Raw genomic sequence first — 19784 nt, forward strand, 5'->3', positions numbered from 1 at the left:
TGGTCTGGACGCGCTGGAGAGGATTTGGTTCCAACGGTTTGTGATTTGCCACGGTTATCAATTCTCAGTATTTTCCGCATGTTGTTGACCCAGTTGGTCAAACCGTGTGGTTCTGACTTCTGAGTGATTTCAGTATTTCACACTACCGACCCGTCAAGGCAAGATAAACGGGCTTTTATATGTTCACGCCGGTTCTGCAATTGGCGAAGAGAGAGAAAGAGAAAGAGAGAGAGAAATACAATTTACTCTGACACGGTACATTTTTTGGTCCTCATCAACTGCCTGACGTAGCCTTGTCTAAGCCGTCTCCTTCTCTTCTTCCTCCTCCACCTGCTCCCGAAACTAGGTTGCATATTAAGGAACGAAGTCTCTCAATAGAAAGGAACAACAACAACAACGTTCTTGAAGAGAAGAGAAGGAAGAGAAGAGAAGAGAAGAGAAGAGATGGGTTCGATCGGGAACGAGGAACTGCCCAAGCTGCAGAGGAAGCCAAGGTTTCTATGCCTTCACGGCTTCAGAACAAGCGGTGAGATCATGAACAAACAGATTCATAAATGGCCTCAATCGGTTCTCGATAGGTTGGATCTTATCTATCTCGATGCTCCTTTCCCTTGCCAAGGCAAATCAGATGTGGAAGGCATCTTCGATCCTCCCTATTACGAGTGGTTCCAATTCGACAAAGTAAGACCTAAGGATTAATCCCTTTCTTTCCCTACTCTTTAATTTGCATAAATTAAAGATTAACAAATCTTGAAGAATTTCTTCTATTTTTTTGGATACAGGATTTTACGGAGTACAGGAACTTCGAGGAATGTATTGCTTACATCGAAGAGTGTTTCATCAAGCACGGGCCTATTGATGGTCTCATCGGTTTCTCCCAAGGAGCAATTCTCTCCGCTGCGTTACCCGGTTTGCAGGCGAAGGTACCGTCTCTGAATCTTCTGCTTGGATTATTATTATTGTTTTTAAACATTTTGTTGACTCGTGAAACATGCACAACTGCATACTCAAATACAGGGGTTAGCTCTGAAGAGAGTTCCGAAGATAAAGTTTCTGATAATAATCGGAGGAGCTAAGTTCAGATCGGCTGCAATTGCAGACAAGGCATATTCTTCTCCCATTGACCTTCCTTCCCTCCACTTTCTCGGTATCTTTCTCTCTACTTCTTCCACTTTTCCCCATTTTTCGGAGTAAATTTGCTTTCCGTTTTTCTTTCATTTTAAAAGAAAAAAATAATAATATTAAGATGGAGTACCTAGTTACGCCCTTAGGCGGTAAAATTTGACCGAGACTTTTAACCATAGAATGTGCAGTCTGGTTTTAAATCGATTTAAAACAATCGGTTCTGAACCCGGTTGGACTCGTTTCTTGTGCATTTTCATGCTTCTTATTAATTGTAGAGGATACCGTTACCTGAGGCTCCCAACGCTCCCTTCACTGCAATATAGGATTCAATTTCAGTGCTGCTGTGTAATGGGCAACATTGTACTGCCAATGGTACTCGTCCGTCTCGCTTTCAGTCTTGCTTTCGATCACCCGCAGACAGAAAAATCTCAACCTGCACATTAAATGCATATCATTCAAGTATTACCCCACAATGTAGGAGCCAAAATAAAATCATCGAGAGTGAAGTAACTGAATTCAGTTGGTACAACTAACCCTCCTTAAAGATTGAATTTAATGACTGAGGTGATGTTTCACGTATGCTGTGCATCACGTTTTAATGTAACCCCTTAAAAACTCCAGATGGTTGTATCACTTCTATGTTTAAATTAGGGCTTATTGATCATTTTATGTGCCTGATGTCTTTACGTAAACAACAGCTAGCGTAGCTTGCATCCGGTTCTTTCTCTTAGATTAATTGTTTCATGTAAACCTGAAACCAACCTGCACCGACACCAACACCAACACCAACAAAGTTGTATTTTAAATAATAAAAATGACTAATCAGTGAAATAGTAGGAATAAAAAACAAACAAAGTTGTATACTTCTTTCCATACTGTTCATTTTTTTATAACTACCTATCAGGTGACAAACAGTGAAATGTAATATTCTCTCCAATTTTTATATAATTTTCTGATTTCATTAAAAGAATATCGATATAATCATAACAATTGCAAAGCATAAACTCATGATACATGTTTCAGGCGAGACAGACTTCTTAAAGCCACACGGAATCGCCTTGTTGGATTCATTCGTCAACCCTGTAGTGATTCATCACCCGAAAGGCCACACGGTACCCAGGCTTCCAGGTATTTTCTCGTTACAACCCAAACTCTCTCTCTCTCTCCAGTGGATTATATGCATGAGTTTTCATATTTATTACTTAATTTTTTTTTTTTCTGAAAATAAAACTCACAACTCAGATGAGAAGAGCTTGGAATTGATGATGGGCTTCCTCGACTGCATTCAACACAAGTTGTCTTCTGATGAACCTTCTTCCGAACAAGAAGAGGGCATCAGTTTGATTCAGTCTTGAAGGGAAATGTTTGTTCTTAACAAGAAGACGACTTCTCTCTCTCCTTGAAACTTATTCACATAATGCAATACTCATTAGATATTCTTTTATTACAAAAACGAGCTCTTATTAGACACTCTCCCCAATCTTATTCCGTTATTCATACCCTTTTAGATCATGAGTGAGCTTTTTAAGGTTTGCTTCGTATGTTATAAGAATTATTTTGACTAATGGATTACATCTTGTTTAAACAAAAGGAATATTTCATCGAGCTACATAGCCTACATTGATATTGCAATTGAACCAATTGCTCAGGTCATCACCCTTGAGAAAGTCTAATTGCTATTAGTGATAGTCAATTATTCTATTTCACTTTTTTTTTTTTTTCCTAGTAAAATTTATTGAGGATCGTTCAATTTATTATAAGTATCGTTCATTTAGTGGTTATGAAAAAAAAAAGGTTACAAATAGAAAATGAGTTCTGCGAGTAAAGAGCAAAAGTAATGCAATAATGATTCGTGGTTTCACGAGGGATCTTCGTAAAAACTCTGTTTTAAATGCTGCACACATGTTGTAAGAGAAAGAGATGCCTTGACGGTTATGGAGACAATAAAGGCAAAACTTAAATCATATATGCAAGGGCTTTAACTAGAGACTATCTTGGCAATATAAATGCTAAAAGGCAAGTAATTTCCAAAATCATACTTAATTGATCCTGATCCTTTTTGGTAACTAGCCAAGGAAATGCCCCAGCTAGGAGTGATATGGTACAGACTAGAGCAACTTGAAGAATCAGTACAGTGTAGATTGAAAACGTCAATTTTGTGTGAAAAAGATTAGGATGGTTTCCAATAAATGACGAGATTTTAATTGAAATAGAATTCTAAAGTAAATAAGATCAAACTGTAGCTGACTTCATCTAGTTGGGAGTGGGGACAAGCTTAGCTGAACTGAGGTGAGATATAGATATAACTTAAAGAAGGCTCTAGACAATCATATTAAATGTTGATTTGAAAAAACAATGCAAAGACAAGAGCCAGGTATGGTAGAAAAAGAAAAAAGCATAACGAACTTACTACTGTGTCTATACTTCTGCTGTAGATCCTGCAAAATATAAGGACAAGAGAAACATACGTCACAGTCTGATTTAAAAAAAAAAAAAAAAAGGCTTAGGAGAACATGTATAGGGAGCAGTAGAGCAACCAATAAAATAGGACTGACCATAGCCAGGTTGAAATCAATTAGGTAACCTTTGTTAAGCTTACGAGAGAAGAGGAAATTCCCAGGCTTACATCTCTATGCACTACTCCCTGAAAATTTTATAAATAAAAATACAAGGTAAAACAATATTTTTAAAGCTAGCTAAGGAGTTGGCCAAAAACTGCAAAAATCCTATTGCGGATTCCCTACCTGCTTATGCAGAGTTGGAAGAGCTCTGAACATACAATAACCACACCATTGGAGCTGAAATATATCTATTTCACTTTTAGGTACCTACAAATTAGGGAAAAGAAAGTGAGAGGGAAGATTAGCTAAACAACTTGCAAGCAATTCAATAATTACCTCAGGTCTGTCATGGTCAACATGTTCAAGAAAGAAAACACAGAGTTTCCACTCTTGAAGGAGCTCTCATACCTTATCACAAAGTTTCTACCCCTGCATCAGAGAAACTGCAGGTTAAATTTGTAAGTTATTGACTGAAAATGAGACACCCAACATAACTTTTATCCTACCCAAATTGCTCCAGCATCTTTAGCACATTGTTTACATGACGTGTGTGTGAATTTGCATGAGGACCTGTGGAATCAAAACCATGCAATATGAGATTATTTTTATGGACAGTTCTAACATATATTATGAGAGCTATTTATTGAATGGAAGCAGCAGTGATATTTATCCAAAGATAAGATCTCGAATATTTATGAAATTATACTAAAAAAATAACAAGATTGATATAATATAGCATCTGAAGTTACAAACTGCAAAGTTCAGCCCATCAACAAGGATTTTCTCCTACTTAAAAAGTATTTCTACTCTACAAATTGAGAAAACCACAATTCTTGCAGAATTAAGACATTTTGTTGTGATATATGGAACCATTGTTTGGTGACTTTGGTATAGAAAATAAATAAATAAATAAAGATATTTAAAGTAGATGTATAGAATTTATAAGCTCTTAATTGAGAACTCATCTATTGCAATCAAAATGCTTGAACTTAATAAAGGGTAATACCTAGACTGCAAGGAGTTTGATAAGATATCAACAACTGTAGCAGTTACCTAATTCCTGGAAGTGCTTGCCTTTATCTTGTTCAATGGAACCGATGGAATTGTCCACTATTACATTATTAATCAGCTTGAAGTCTCAGCGCGGAAAAACTGAGCACGATTAAGAAACATCTGTCTTAAAAGTAAGTATTTAGGCCCTCCAGGAAAAAAACTGTAGCATTGTAGACATTTAGACAACACAGCATCAGGGCTTGCAGTTACCAAAATATTTTTTAGTAGTTAAAAGCACAGTAATAACTTTTAAATATCTCACATTTGATAGCAAAGATTTTTCCATATTTTTTCTCCGAGCCCTATAAACAGTGCCATAGCCACCTTTGTAGTTTTGTAAGGATGTAATGATAAGCAGACTTCATCATAGTAAATTATTTGAGCCATAAATTAAATAACTATTGATGTTTCAATACCTGAACCTTCTTCTTCCTCCATGACAAAAGATTCGAAGTTTGGAAGTATTTCTGGCTCTGAATGATTCTGCGTAGATCATCAATCATCCTTGTAAATTGTAGAACCTCCAATAGAAGGATAAAATAATTAATTTTTCTTTAAACCAGTGTACGAAAAACCCATGACAATGGGAAGGCTTAAATCAACTGTCAAATATGTGGATGTGATACCTCTCAAAACTGGAACCAACCTTACCTTGGAAATCATCAAGGGATGGACTGCCTGTTTTCTTTGCCATGCATGACATAGTTACCATTCTGTTTTAACTTCGCATTGTGGAGCCAGACTTTTGCTCTCCTTTACATTGTTCTAGCTGCTTATCAGTGTTAACAGCTTAATTAAATTTTATTGACCCAGAAGAACATGTGCTGCTACAGGTGAAGCATCTCCATGAACAGGATTTTGCTCAATAAAGGGTCTTGCTTGCTTCTTCAGGTCCGTGAAGTGCTCATCTGATGGAAGAACAGCCTGTGTTTTCACCAAAGCAGTTGTTTGTTGTCTCTTCTGAGAGATTGTAAGAAAGAGTCCTTACTATTCAATAAGTCCACTGAAACCAAATCCTTTCTACGAATTCCCCCCCCATGTGAGCACCGTTGTTTCATGCAAAACCTCTCATCCCTCCTCTTCATTCACTCTTTCTTCCTGTGATTCTGGTAACTCTAAAACTGCAGCCACTTTGCAGTGTAAACGAGTTAGGTGTCCTACGTTCCAGCCATAGTATCTGTTTTGATGTTCTAGAGAGTTACCATTTTGTAGAGAGGCTTAAACTGTAAAGATTCCTCCTATCATGCATCAGAGTTTCCTATTACTGTGATTGTTAAGCAAGTTAAAAACACAAAAGAGGGGAAAAAACCTACCCTACAATTTAGTGTCAAAGAAACTTGACAGTCCCGTGATGATGTTGTTCATTGGATTCTGGCCATTCACCAAGGTGGGATTGGTGGTGAAGGCAATCCCATAGACCTCGGTGGTGGTTCCTAGGTTAGATTCTTCACTTTGTTAAACTTACTTTTTTGGAAAAACTTAAAGATTATCCACATTTGAGTTTTATTTTACAAAACTAACCACTGGTCCTTTGACTCAATAAAAGTAGACGACATACTGTTTAGGTTTACAAAACTAACAATTACAGTGTCTCTCCTTTCCTTGATGTTCCCTTACCTCAATTATTTTACCTTTTTTTATCCTTGACATTGTTCCTTCTGTTTCTGCAACCCCTTCCAGTCACTGCACATCCCCGCTTTCCCCAGTCCTCACGAACATCCATTATATCCTGAACCTCCTTCCCTTGGAACCCAATCCCAATTTGGATGATGATTATTGAACTCAAATAGCAGAGAAGAAACTTTGCTTTGAAGAGGATGGCTTGTTCCCTCCCTTTCCTTTCCTCCCAAAAGTCCCCCAAATTCGAAACTGATTTTCCAGTTACGATTTTCACCACAAATTGAATATGAACTTCCAAATCTGAAACAATTTCACTAAGTCTTCTACCTGCTGTTTCAATCTCAATCAGTTTAAAATCTGTAGATCAACCTATTAATGATCAGAAATTGTATCAAATAAAAATGTTACCAAATCACTATTATTCCCTTTGAGTAGGAAAACAGGGGCTTCGTTTCCCTGTTTTTTTCTCAAGATCTTCACAACAAAAAACTGACATAACACAAATTCTCTTCGATTTGATACCGAAAGAGCATTCTTGCTCTCCTCCCATCTCAGACATCAAAAGCCTATTATCTGCCTGGCACTGGAAAAATGAGCTGCCTGGCAGCCATTGCGAAGTTTATCTTTTACGATTTTTCTCTATGGGTTGTTATGTGGGGTTCATTTCTAAACTATTCTCCCCAGTGGTCTCGATCAGGCAATGGGTTCCAAGATGGCGAAGGGAGAGTTGGGACAGACTAGATGGTTGTGAGAACAAGGGTCGGCAGTTCTATGCAAGGGTGGGTTTGGAGTTGCTGTATCAGAGGGGCAATGGAGAAAATGACATAAGGGAAGACACTGTTGTCGCCAGTTTTGTAAACCTAAACTTTTATCTAATTTTGTTAACTGAAAGACATGGTAGTTAGTTTTGTAAAATGAAACTCAAAAATGGCCAATCTTGTAGCATTTCCCCACTGTTTTCTACTCTTCTCTTTCTTTTTCTCTCCATGTTAGTTTTCCTGCTTTAAGTGTATGACATGTCCCCTGATTCCATTAACTCTCTAACTTCTTCACTCAAGTGGGCAGATATGGTTCAAACTAATCAAGTATTATCCATCCGTGAATCTCCAGTTGTGACCCGAAATCTGAACTCAGTCACAGCAGTAGACGTACTTGGTTTCTAATTTCTTTCTGGCTTTTAACTTCATTTGCACTTGCTGTTTTCTAACTTCTTTACTTTCTAATTTCAAAAGCATCTTTCCTAATTTGTTTCACCAGCCATGTTGATTTCATGTTTTACTATTTTCTGTTTGGAATCACAGTCTGCTTCACCATTTCAGAGTTCCAGTTTCAGCCTTTGTTCTGGATCAAAACCTGGATTTTGGTTTATTAAAACCTTCTTAGTTATGGCTTGATTTCCCTCACTGCAATTCTATCGTGTGCTTTAGTTCGTAAATCTGTCCTAACATGTTGATGAATTAAAATTTTATCTTCACTTTTGGTTAAGTGTACCCATTAAAGTTTCTTTCCCATGCACTCAGTTTGTAATCTCCTAAGAAGCTTGTGATCACTAAAATTTATTTACGCTCACTCACTCATGTAGCATTAAATCAATTAAAACCGTAGTTTAATTCAAAAAAAACATCGAAATAATGAAATGGACTGGGACAAAGTTTTACTCAAGAATAAGCCACGATCACAGAGAGATAGGTATCTGAAAAATGAATTGTTTGAGAATAAACCTGGTACCTCAGCAGAATCACATCGGATCTGGTATGTTAGAAAGCATGACATTTGCTTGTTTTCATCTGTTTTTGCAGTTCACTTTTTATCAGAAAAGAATAAAGACCATACAAATGGATACAACATCAAGAGAAAAGCAACACCACGAAGAATATACCGGTGATCGATTTACCATTTTCAGAAGGCAAAAGTATTCTTCTTTTCCCGATCCCTTCCGCTTGCGATAATACGTATGAAAAAGGTCCAGCGATCTCCTCGGTTCAGAAACCCTAACCCTTAGAACAAAACCACCACGAGCCTTAGATACCAATTCTTCATGAGTCAAAAAAACAGCCGAAGAAACAGTGACGTACACATCATCCGCACAAAATCAGGCGATGCATAAAACATAATACATCTCGAAGCAGTTCTCCAGGACGAGCTGGGCGTCCAATCCTCAACCAAACCCCGAGTAGATACCCCGCTTTTTCTCTATCAACCTCTCTACCACTTATGTGCTCCGCGACGGTGAAATCTACCATGGCTTCCGAAAATGAAATCAATCCAGCTCAAAATCTATAAAAATTTCGAAATGCAGATTAGATCCCCTGAAACGGCTCCTCTGTCCCCATCATTATGTTTTTGAGATCCATCAACAAAAACAGGAATCCTTTTGGGGGGAATTGTACTAACTATGGATCAACCGCCGATGAGAATTCTTCAAAATAGGATTCCCAAAAATGTTGCAGAGAAGTAACCTTCACAAAACTGATGCATCGAAATATTTCGCTGTAAACGTTTAGAAATTTCTACGTATTTTCAAGAATTCTCGAATAGAACAGTCTCAGACAAAACGAAAATGGGAAACTTGGAGTGGAGAATAGTGATTAGCGAGGATAAAAACCCGAATGCTGTTCATGTTGTGTTTCAAGAGTTAACACGTGCGACTTCCCGCTCTTTTTCCAAATTCGCCTCCTATGTGAAACGCGACACAAGCGAACGGGAAGACAGCGAACCAGACGGATTGGCATGTAGGACCAAGAAAGAGCGACAGGATCGTTCTTTAAAACCTAATCATGTATTATTGTTTGTATTCTATTTATTTCTATTAATATAAAGTCTCCTTTTATCCGAAGAAAGAAAAAAAAAAAAAATAGCGAACCACCGTACACGTCTTTCTTTGGACATGAAGTAAACACGGTTCAACTTCAGTGCTACGCATTTATAATGTCAACAATCTCGACCGTTGAGCAGCAGTTGTTGCACATTTAATGCGCAGCAGTCAAGTTTGCCTCGAATGAACAGCAACACAGTGCATCACCAAGAATCCTGGAGCACTATGTGCTATTGATTCTTCTCATCACACATATGTGTGGAGCTCACGGCCTCACGTCTGAATATGATAAAATCATTCAAAGGTAGAATTCTAAATGAACCTCAAAAATATCAGGAAAGCACATAGGAGGAGGTGATCCAAAATCTCATTCTAATATGATTATAGGAGTCCAATTCATAGATTCCCTCTGGTTTATTTTGTGCATTTTTTCCCCCACTTTTAAAATGAACCAATGCTTTAGCATAGTTTTGAGCTCACTTTGATCTCAAAAATTAATAAGATAAGAATGAAACCCGCACAAACACATATAAGGCTGCCACCCTCAAATCATCCTTTTTTCCTTTTTTTCGGGGGTTGAAAACCCCTTTCCCCCCTGGAAACCAACAAAAAAAACCCCCAAAAAAAAAAAAAAAAAAAAAGAAGCCCACCTAGAAACATGTTAAAAACAGAGGAGTGGAACATTAAAATTGCCATACAACCCATAACACTGCCCTCGGGTTCCTCTTCATACATTCAATAGGGTCTATTTCATCAGAATTCAGAAGTGAACTTTCTTCCTGAATATGTAGTGAGAAGGTGATACACGTTGTACCCTTAGAGGAGTTAGAAAGGTTGAACCACATTCCATCACAGTGAATTGGTCCCCTTAAAAAGTGAAAAACTAAGTTTTAGAATAACCGGATAGGTCTCCAAGTGCATACTGGAGTTTTTTCTATACTGCAACTATTCTGATTATCTGAATCAGTTAAACATTCCAACTTGCCTCATGAGTAGCCTTGACTTGCAAGTAAATTGCATCAGAAAGCTTGAGAGAAAAAAGAGGGATATTCCATCTTTGTTACAAAGAACATCGAGAAGCTTGGATCTGAGACCATTAACTGCTATAGTATAATAAAATCATGCATCAAGTTTTGGATTTTGCCTTGGCAGAAGATAATAAGCTATCAAAAGCCATTCTTTACTAAATTATCCAGGCGAAAAATATACAATGCACAGGTTATGGCAGACATATTTCCAACCAAAAAATTTAACACAGAAAATTACATGTGGATGGACAAGATTAACTGACGATGTCCTGAAGGAAGTTGAAGCTATTCTGTAGGAGGAGCAGACAATGCGAGGTTTAAGATAAAACCAACCAAGGCACCAATGAGTCCCACAAACAGAACAAATGAGAAGGTGAAGCCAGGATCACTTGTCCGACGACTGAGTCTCTTCAACCTCTCCTGCACAAGAATATAGGGATGCCACTATCATTACTCGTAAGGAGTTCACCAAGTCTACCCATTTGTGTCGATAAATCAGATCCAACACCCCTTGTCACTCAACTTAGTATCTGTTCTAGTTTAACTGTTTGCAATTCCATCCTCAGATTTTGATGGATAACCCATCATCGACAGAATAATTAGAAAAAACAGATTCTTTTTGCCCAAACAGATTTGCTAGAATGCAAATACTCTTTTCCATTTTACCCATCCCAAGCTATACGCTGAACAATGAAGTGGGTATGATTAAAAGCACAGATAGGTACCAGTTCATGTTGCAATAGCTTTGTTTGTTGAAGAACTGTATCTCTTTCCTCCTTCAGGCGTTGCACTGCACGAACCTGCAGAAAATAATCAGGATTAAGCAAAAGCCAAACTTGATTTAAAAACCAATTCTGATGTAGCAGCTTCAAATAGAAATGTTATCACCTCAAGTCCAGTGCATTGGGTGGTGCACCTTAAAAGTACTTTTGTTTAACCACCCTCCCCCTAAAGTGCTTCTGCACCGCCCCATGCACCTTTTAGGTGCATAGGAATTGAGACTACAATGGTCCATTCAGATATGCATAACTATAAAGAAAAATACAGAAATTCAATATTCTGCTTTAAGGGACAATTTTAACACATCCCTAGCATTAGATAAAACACCTGGTCTATACTTAAAATAGAAAATCACAAAGAAACAAAGCTTGGAGTAGGAAAATAGAATAAATCCACTCCCCAGATGATGAGACAATGGGAAGCCATGAAAAGAACCATGGATAAAAATAACTCATCAGAATTTGAGTCACTCTTCAGATGCAGTGAGTATTAACTGACAGCTATCAGCAAGAAGAAATAGCTCAAGAAGAATTCCATAAGCAATGAAACAGAACGATTATTATAAAGTTAGATAAGCTAAACCAAATAAGTTAGATAGATAGAGTATCTTACAGAATCAGCATCAGAACCTTGCCTGGAGCCCTTCATATCATCCCCTGATTGCTCTTGACCCGGATAAATATAAACAACCTTAAGCTTGCACTCTTCTATTGTTCTTTGACTATCTTTAGTGAACTGAACTTCAAAGAAATCATAATTATTTTCATTTTATTTTTAAAATTCAAAAATGTCATAAAAAGAAGATAATTTTCCAAGTAAATGATCTTACAGCATCTGGTGGGATTTCATCAACATCAATATTTGGAGGTACGACTGTGCTCTGCAGGAGAAATTTATCTTTGCATTGCATATCAGGAGGATGCTCTCGTTGAGCTTGGAGGGTGACTTAAGATACCAATGGCATGAAAAACAAGATAAGGTAAGCCCCAAAACATCATTATTTAAGTTCAAGGAATCTATAGTTTAAAATCAATAGTGAGCTAGTGCACATGATGCTTATGCAGGGGGCTTTTGATGGGTACCGCCCACTTTTAAGTTTCAGGATCCCTCAGACAACAAGACAACTCCATTAAGACCATCTTAACCACTTAGATTTTATTATTCTGGCATTCAGGGAAAGACTTCTGCAAATCACAACTAGAAGGGTGCACATATGGCCATTCATACAGTCCTAACCAAGCTCTATAGAGTGTAGCTCCTTGCTATTGGAATGAGCATATGCTGCATAATCCCAACCAAAGATACCAAGGAAATTGCATTTGTAGGACATGGTAGCCAGAAAGTACCTGTAATGACACATGAGTCCCAAGCTTGTATAACACCAGTATTTGGTCGTACAAAGTACTTCTTGGGTGACGTGGTCTTTACCTAGTAAGTAAACAGAGACACATAAGTCCAGCATAAATGGATTAAAAATTATTGAAACAAAAATCCCCTTACACCCCCCCCCCTTTCTTTTTCAAACCTCCACAAAAGAATTTGAAAGCAGTAGTACCTTGAAGGCAACATGGTGTTCACTATTATTCACTAGTTTGAGATCACAACAGCTCTGCTTTTCCAGCTCAACTGGTCAAATGAATGTTATTAATCATAAGTGAAAAAAGCTTACAGAGGGAAAATTTGCAGACAAAATTAACCCTCCTAACTATAAAGGTGGAAAAAAGAATACAGGCTATTATAAGAAGGATGCAAACATTTTTAAGAGCTTAAGAAACGTTGCTGTTCTAAATACAGTGCTAAAGTTTTTCCATATTTCAAAACACTTTTTTTCTTCTTTTTTTTTCCTTTAAGGGGGCAAGGGAAAGAGGGTTATTGAATTTCATCCTATTATCATTCATGTGCCCATCCAAAAGATTTCAGCAGAACAAACTTGGAATCAATATAGGCATCTCTGTTGCCTTCTTTGTTTTCAATCAAATCTTCCACTGAGCTTAATTATCACTTATATCCCATCTGAAGAGGCCCAAGCAATCATGACAAGCCTGTTGAGTGTTCATATGTCAACCTATAATTCTTATTAAGGAAGAGAGCTACTTCATGGCCTTGTCAAAATTCGCTTAACTTGATGACCAGTGACTCTTGAGCTACAGTGAGGGTTCCTATAGTTAAATCCAGCATCAGATGAGAAGTGCCCTTGGATTAACCATATGACAAGTTCAGGTTTTATATGTTGGAGTTTTAGCCTTGCACTTTCAAGGATTGAACTGCTTCTATGAAGTTTCCAAAGTTGAATTTTCAACCAGTTTTGAAAGCCTAAAACCTCCACATGAGAATATTGGATCAAACTGGAACTTTCTGGAGCTGATAGATTAAAATGACGATTACAAATTTATTTATTATTATTATTTTTTATTTTATTTAAATTTTATTGCAAGAAGAGTTGTTTTATGGCAAACATAGTTTTTGTTGGTGCCATTGGTTACACGATCTATATTAATATGTAACCATGTTATCTATCTACGCAATATATTGGTCTATATTGCTCTTACATGCTGCTGCACTTGTCGTTCCAATTACCAGGTCAAATAGCTTACCTGAATCTCAGTCTCTCCTAATTTGCAGAAAGCTTCTGCCTGGAGGTTGATGTCCAAGATTTAGGTTTATTCAATGAAATAATTCAACATGGGGATCTAGCATAAAACGTTTATAACAATTTGTAGCTTGGAACTATTAAGAACATACAGCTTTATTAGCACACGGAACAAGGAGCAGGAAACATCTATACTTGTCATACATAGATTGTACAAAACTTGTTAACCAGTCCTAGCATTGATCCATTTTCAAAATTCCTTTTTTCTCCATGCAATTAATCCCATTCTGTTTCAAAAATCTAGGAATGGGGAATTTAGAACCAGACTAAAGATTGAGGCAGAAACTATGTGACTGAATTTCATATGGGCAAGTATGCTCAGCATAACATTATAGAGAAGTAGCTTTTAGTGTTTGGACCGATGAAGCCACTTATTCCCTGTTTTTTGTTTTCACTTCCAAATCAGAATCTGAAGCCTCCTAATACAAGAAAAGAATAGTTCATATTGTGAAGCTTAAAGTAGAGAAATCCATGTTTTAACATATTCTACTGAGGCTTCTGAGTTTTTACAGAAATATTCCAATTCAAAATTGTGGAAAAACAATCACTTTGAATTGTTTAGAGGCAAAATTAACTTTATCTATCAATAGTTTCGCGGATTTCTTTTATCAACCAAAACGACAAGAAACGCACAAAAAAGCTTAAATTCATGCAACGGATTTGACAAATAATTCAAAGAAGGGACAGAAGTAAGTGGAAACAGAGATAAGCTTTGCTTACATTGAAACCTCAGCTCGTCGGGATGAACTGTGATCAAATTGCGAGCAGTACCCATAATTTTGACAAGAACAATTGCAAAACCGCATCAACCCTTAAAATCACCACAACCCATTTTAACAAATTTCAAATAAGAATAAAGAAAACCGAACGCCCAAACAGATATTATCCACGCAAATTTTCAGGATCATCAAATAACTCACTAAAAAAAGAAACTGTGGCGGAAGAAGAGTGGTGGACCAAATCCTACTCGAACAATGCGGCTTGAATATCTGAGCTTTCTATTTCTGAACAGCGGAGAGAGTGGATGGAAGAGGAGTCCTTAATAACAACCCTCTACTGGTTTTTGTTTTCGCATGAATTGGGAATTCGGAGAGTAACTGCTTCAGCACTCCTTAAAGAACACATGTCCAACAATGGTGATGAACGTTACTACTCCGCGTTTGGTTACGACAGCTTTTGCTGTTCGTTCTTGAGATGCCTGCACGACTGCATTACAGCGTGAATCGTGACATGTAATGTAATGGGTTTGAGTTGTTTCAACCGGTCCAAGCTTTTAAATTGTAAGTCAAATCGGTGGTCCGGAATTTGGTCCTAGAAACCTGAGTCCCGGTTTAATGTACCTAAAAACCCATTGATCCGGTCTCAAGAACCCTTACACCTCTTTCCAAATAATTAGGCAATAATAAATAATGGTTAAAGTGTAGCTAACGGACACGTGAATAGATTAGTTAAACGGTTCTAAATATTCACCGTAAAATTTGTTAAATTAAATCTAAATCGAGTTTAACATAATATCACGATTGTCGATTCTCATTGGCAGTAACGTATCTTTCTTCTTCCTTTGATCTTTCTCTAAATAGAAAAAGAACAAAAGAAGAAGAAAGAGAGGTTACTCTAACCGCCAGTGAGAATCGAGTGTTGTTTTATTATTTTCTTTTAGAAAATTTAATAAAATGTTATCTTAACTAAACCATAAATAATGGAAGAAAAAAAAAAGATTTTTATTGAACGATTCAGTCAACAGATCTGATGATAGAAATTTAGAGCCGTTCAATTAAATATTTACACATACGTTCAGCTTCCGCCTTCCCATAAATAATAGTGTGAAGCTGTTTTCCACTTTTTCATTTGTTGGTGAAGAAATGGAACGGGCTTCTAAGGTTTAAAATATTAGTATCAAGTATTATAAAAGTTACTTGATTTTAGGAGAGGCATTATTAGAGGTAGATTCAGAATTTAACATCAAGAGATGTCGAATAATTATCTCAATTCTAAAAATTAAGGCGGTGACAGAGAAGTGTCGATAACTTACACCTAAAAAGGGAGCTAGAAGCGTAAGTTTAAGAAATTGAAACGGGGAAGAGAGAAATTTAAAAATATATTTTTAAAAGGGAATTGCCCAATGCCCCCTATTCTAAGGTAACTTGGCCCTTATGTATCATCTCGTATCGAGTATAATATCACATTTATTGACCGATGCCTTTTAATGCAATCCAATAAAAATGCAATATCAATATATATAATTAATTGTATCCAATATGAATATGTATTGCCAGTACCACATTGAATAATGGGATACTTTAAACCTGTGTGAGTTACCTTTATTACCTGAATCTAAATGGAAATCCATTCACAGATTCACAGTGAGCTTATTGTCTATCAAAGGTTACAGACATCGTGCTATATTTTCCTTTTGTCTAAGGTCGAATGGATTGGAAGGCATTGTTGCTAACAAATAGGACAATCTGGGCATTCTACTCCATGTTTGAACTAGCCTGGGCAACTAAGAGCATTTCACCTTTCAATAGATAGTTTTGCTTTCTTAATATGTCCTCTCTGTCTAGACATTGTTGCCCTTTTGGCCTATGATTAGCAGTTGTAGAGAAATATTGAAACTTTGGAATTGGAATTAAACCAGGTCATTCCTATAATCCAAATTACAACAATGTTACAAAAAGACAGATACCCAAGTTGCAAAAAATGAGGAACATGCTAAACATTTAGCTTAACACCTCTCCCCCCAAAATAGGAGCTATCACTGTTTCACATTTGAGATAAAATTGCAGCTCTCACAATGTTTAAAGCAAGCTCCAAAGAAAACTGAAACGAGGAAGGTGTGCTTTTCACTTGAAGGTTGAGAACCTGGGCAGCTTATCCCTGAGATAGTACAACCTTGCCCTTCTTACCTTCCTGTGGCTAACAACTTTTAACTCTTTGATGTTCGGAGAGTACCTGAAAAAATGAGGACTTAAATCTCCATCCATTATCAAAGGAAAAGGTAGCATCAACAACATCAGGCCAAGAAACAGGGAAACCCCAAACAAAGAAACAATTATGTATCTGAGTCATAAGCATCACACAATTTGGTCATGGTAGGGATCCAATATCCCCAGAAAACTAACATGGTCAACCCATCACTTTCCAAAACACAGAAATATTGCAAAACTACATTAGGTTGATGGCTCTTGATGACATTCAGGTTGAGGCATAGGAGAATTTTCCAAAGATTGCAAGAGAACTATGAAATTCAAAGAACAGCTATTGCCAACAGATTCCACTAGATAGTGAAAAAACAATGTTTTTTACGTGAGAAAGTAAATTCAGGATTGAAGATAGAATTCCAATATCCCAACCTCCATTGTAAGTCGACAGGAGAAGTTATATCCTAGAGAATAGATCGTTAGACAGTAACTGGGACACAGCAAAAGGTAACCAATCTTTTGCTCTTAATTCTAAACATAAATGGAGGGGTAGATCCTAGTGCAACTGGCAATAACATTTTTGTACTTACAATTGAGAGAGAGAAATAAACCTATTTTTCACAATGCAAGACAATTTGTCTCAACTGAATGACCCATATATTGAAGTTAATAAAGAGTAAGTTTTTGGCATTTTGAGATTCACATTTTCTTTCTCTCTTTCTTTCTTTCCTTCCTTTTTTTTTTTTTTCTTTTTTTTTTTTTTTTTTGGTGGTGGGGGGGGGGGGGTAAATCGTACATTATATATTGAAGAAAAAGGGAAATTGGGCACCAAAAAGTTATTGGTTTTTTCCCACTTCCAAGTTCCTACATCCTAGAATGACCAGATCCCAACTTCTGGCCCTAAATTGACACCCATTTGGATCCTGTAATATAATAAATACATAGTGAGTCTCAATAGGAACTTCCAATGTGCAAATGCATCCTATACACCATATAAACATGTGAACTAAAAATACTTTACCGAACAGATTGACCCCGACAGTATTAGAGGTAAACCAACATCACTTCTAGCACACATTGTTGAAAGCAGCACAAAACTGATAATTGAAGTGGTTCAATTTTGGTCTTCATCTCCACCCCCACCAAAAAAAACCAGAGCCCCTAAAGTGAAGGAACTTCACTCACAGCCGTGCAGTAAATACTGTCATTGATAGGAATTTTTGACCTAAACATGCTAAACCAGAAAGAAATCATGAAATGACAAGGAATAGTAATTTCCGAGTGAAGCATTATAAAGAGATGCACATTGTGAAGGATATATTCTTTGTAAGGAGGTAGCTGCAAGCTAACTATTAAGATCTAGTGAATTGTCAGCACAAAGTACTAAGATCAGACAAATATCTTTGAAAAATAAATCCATGAATCCAGAAGCGGATTACCCAAGATGTGTGATAATTTCACATTCCTTCCCATAGATTTGGTTATGGTTTCTTCCAAGCTTTTTAGCTGACAAGTTTGAGTCCAAAGAAGCTAAACTGTTAATTATCAAGATTGGTCTTGAATTTTGAGGAACTTTTTAGGTTCTTCAATCTACGATCAGATTGGTAAGCTAGTGTTTTGTGTCTTGGTCCATCACTTTTGGTGGGAGTGCAAATCTTCGAAGATGGACTTTCAAATATCGCTCTATAAACAAGATTTGGAATGCCATCTAGTTTGATGTTTCTAGATTGGTAGCTATTCCCCACCCTTGGTTGATGATACCCCAAGGAACATGCTTATTGTTGTTCTCCTGGGGTCTTAATTCCTCTTTCTGGTCTTTGCTTAAAGACCTAATTCCCTTGTTTTCTTTTTTTTTTTTAATATAATTATTTATTTATATTAAGAAGAAAAAAATCCATAGCATAACTTAAAAGCAGTTTACTCATTGATCCCTGTCACACAAAGAGTACCCACTCAAATTAATTGCTGATGACTGAACACTTACACGGGGAAAACAATCTCAACACCAATGCCAGCAACGATTCTCCGGATTCGAATTGTTGTATGGATTCCAGCGTTCTGCCTGGATATGACAATACCTTTGTATATAGATAATCTACGTCTATTTTCCGGTACTTCCTATAAGTTCATGACATGAAAATAAGCCCAAAATTTTCTTTCAGAAACAATAAACAGAAATAATAACTAAGTCAGAAACACGAATTACCAATTTAATCTCTACGACGTCTCCAGTCCTGATGTCTGGAACTGGCCTTTCCTTCTCCGCTGCGTCAATGGCTCTCTTATGCAAAATCTAAACAGCCAGAAAGAAAATATATACAATATTAAAAGGCTCATCCAAATTCCAGCAACAACGGATCAGTACATCAAAATGCACCGCTGAGAATATGAATTGATTGCAGTACCCCCATAACGTCTCCAAGCTTGACTCGAGGTTTCCGCGGAGGTTTCGGTTCAGCTTCCGCTACAGCAACTGCTTCAGCTTGAATTTCAATTTCTGATTCTGATTCTGGTTCTGCGGCAGGAATTTCAGGATCGACTGCAGATTTCTCTTCGGCATTCTCAATTTCTGCTTCTCCTTCAGAATTGGGTTCTGCTCTAACGACGAAAAGTGGGTTCTTACGTCGAGCGACTACAGGAACGAATTTTAAGTCGAAGCCATTTGAAGAAACCCTAGAAGTAATAATTCGGGTTGAGCAGAGAGAAGATGAGCGAAATGAGGATGGTGAAGAAGACCATAGCTTCTTTGAAGAGTAAGGAGAGGCGGTTCTTGGAACTGAAACGAGAGCCTGCAAATCCAAAGTCGGGTTGTATTGTCCCAATTTGATTCAATGGAAAGGGAAGGTAAAAGGGAGGAAATGAAAGATAGCAGTGAAGATAAGAAATGAAGAGAAGATACCTGAGGGAGTGCCTTGGAAGCCATGGCTGTAAGATCTCAGAGGAGAGCTGCTAAGTCATGGGCAACACTCATCAAGAGTGGTGAGGTTGAATAGAAGAAGCCTTATCTGTTGGGCGGTTAGTAAAGAGGGAAAAGGAGATTCTACGAGGGAATGTTGAGCCAGTACTGGCTTGGTTTGGTTTGGTTTGGTTTGGTTTTATCCGTTTAACTGTAGCCACTTTTGTTTGTGAATAAATAGATGAGACTTGCTTATTATAATTTTTTAACCCAAAAAACAAAACAAAAATTGACCGAAATAAGGTGGTCTTGGTTCATTGAGATTGTCTTCTAAA

At 37.2% G+C, this 19784-nt stretch overlaps 3 protein-coding genes and 1 long non-coding RNA gene across 6 annotated transcripts; 1 reads left to right on the forward strand and 3 right to left on the reverse strand.

Moving 5' to 3' along the window:
- LOC149013090 (uncharacterized) lies at nt 1–2700 on the forward strand. Its single transcript, XM_089160109.1, has 5 exons — nt 1–681; nt 783–923; nt 1018–1147; nt 2149–2253; nt 2368–2700. Exons 1-5 carry the CDS (start codon nt 445–447, stop codon nt 2478–2480), a joined length of 726 nt encoding a protein of 241 aa, XP_089016235.1. The 5' UTR covers nt 1–444; the 3' UTR covers nt 2481–2700.
- A 748-nt stretch (nt 2701–3448) lies between these two features.
- On the reverse strand, nt 3449–4892 carry LOC149013091 (uncharacterized). Of its 3 annotated transcripts, none has more exons than XR_016174063.1 (5): nt 4740–4892; nt 4023–4256; nt 3870–3953; nt 3681–3769; nt 3449–3563 (listed from the first exon to the last, which is right to left on the reverse strand). It is a non-coding gene; the product is annotated as an uncharacterized LOC149013091 (long non-coding RNA). The 3 variants fall into 3 exon arrangements; XR_016174062.1 differs by having other exon boundaries at nt 4023–4115; nt 4193–4892; XR_016174061.1 differs by having other exon boundaries at nt 4023–4892.
- Nucleotides 4893–10458: 5566 nt separating this feature from the next.
- On the reverse strand, nt 10459–14845 carry LOC149013092 (Plant VAMP (vesicle-associated membrane protein) family protein). The gene is made up of 8 exons (XM_089159816.1): nt 14553–14845; nt 14353–14443; nt 12538–12608; nt 12329–12410; nt 11812–11927; nt 11595–11717; nt 10928–11002; nt 10459–10622 (listed from the first exon to the last, which is right to left on the reverse strand). Exons 2-8 carry the CDS (start codon nt 14405–14407, stop codon nt 10488–10490), a joined length of 657 nt encoding a protein of 218 aa, XP_089015942.1. The 5' UTR covers nt 14408–14443; nt 14553–14845; the 3' UTR covers nt 10459–10487.
- Nucleotides 14846–16228: 1383 nt separating this feature from the next.
- Nucleotides 16229–19557, reverse strand: LOC149013093 (large ribosomal subunit protein bL19cy-like). Its single transcript, XM_089159776.1, has 5 exons — nt 19453–19557; nt 18959–19342; nt 18760–18846; nt 18538–18671; nt 16229–16584 (listed from the first exon to the last, which is right to left on the reverse strand). The coding sequence occupies exons 1-5, from the start codon at nt 19474–19476 to the stop codon at nt 16476–16478; spliced, it is 738 nt and encodes a 245-aa protein (XP_089015902.1). The 5' UTR covers nt 19477–19557; the 3' UTR covers nt 16229–16475.
- Between the last annotated feature and the right edge of the window lie 227 nt (nt 19558–19784).

The sequence above is a fragment of the Hakea prostrata genome, chromosome 6 (genome assembly GCF_041222555.1).
Source record: "Hakea prostrata isolate BN-2017 chromosome 6, UWA_Hpros_2, whole genome shotgun sequence".
NCBI lineage: Eukaryota > Viridiplantae > Streptophyta > Magnoliopsida > Proteales > Proteaceae > Hakea > Hakea prostrata.

Bases quoted from the DNA above. Each gene is read 5' to 3' on its own strand.
- LOC149013090 (XM_089160109.1), top strand. From the start codon at position 445: ATGGGTTCGATCGGGAACGAGGAACTGCCCAAGCTGCAGAGGAAGCCA. The intron at 1,148-2,148 runs GTATCTTTCTCT...TACATGTTTCAG, and splicing joins TCCTTCCCTCCACTTTCTCG to GCGAGACAGACTTCTTAAAG. The intron at 2,254-2,367 runs GTATTTTCTCGT...CTCACAACTCAG, and splicing joins CACGGTACCCAGGCTTCCAG to ATGAGAAGAGCTTGGAATTG.
- LOC149013092 (XM_089159816.1), bottom strand. From the start codon at position 14,407: ATGGGTACTGCTCGCAATTTGATCACAGTTCATCCCGACGAGCTGAGG. The intron at 12,411-12,537 runs GTACTACTGCTT...TTTACTTACTAG, and splicing joins AACACCATGTTGCCTTCAAG to GTAAAGACCACGTCACCCAA. The intron at 11,003-11,594 runs GTAAGATACTCT...TATTTTCTGCAG, and splicing joins AAGGTTCTGATGCTGATTCT to GTTCGTGCAGTGCAACGCCT.
- LOC149013093 (XM_089159776.1), bottom strand. From the start codon at position 19,476: ATGGCTTCCAAGGCACTCCCTCAG. The intron at 18,847-18,958 runs GTACTGCAATCA...CTGGCTGTTTAG, and splicing joins AGCTTGGAGACGTTATGGGG to ATTTTGCATAAGAGAGCCAT. The intron at 16,585-18,537 runs GTAAGTGTTCAG...TCATTTTTTCAG, and splicing joins GTTGAGATTGTTTTCCCCGT to GTACTCTCCGAACATCAAAG.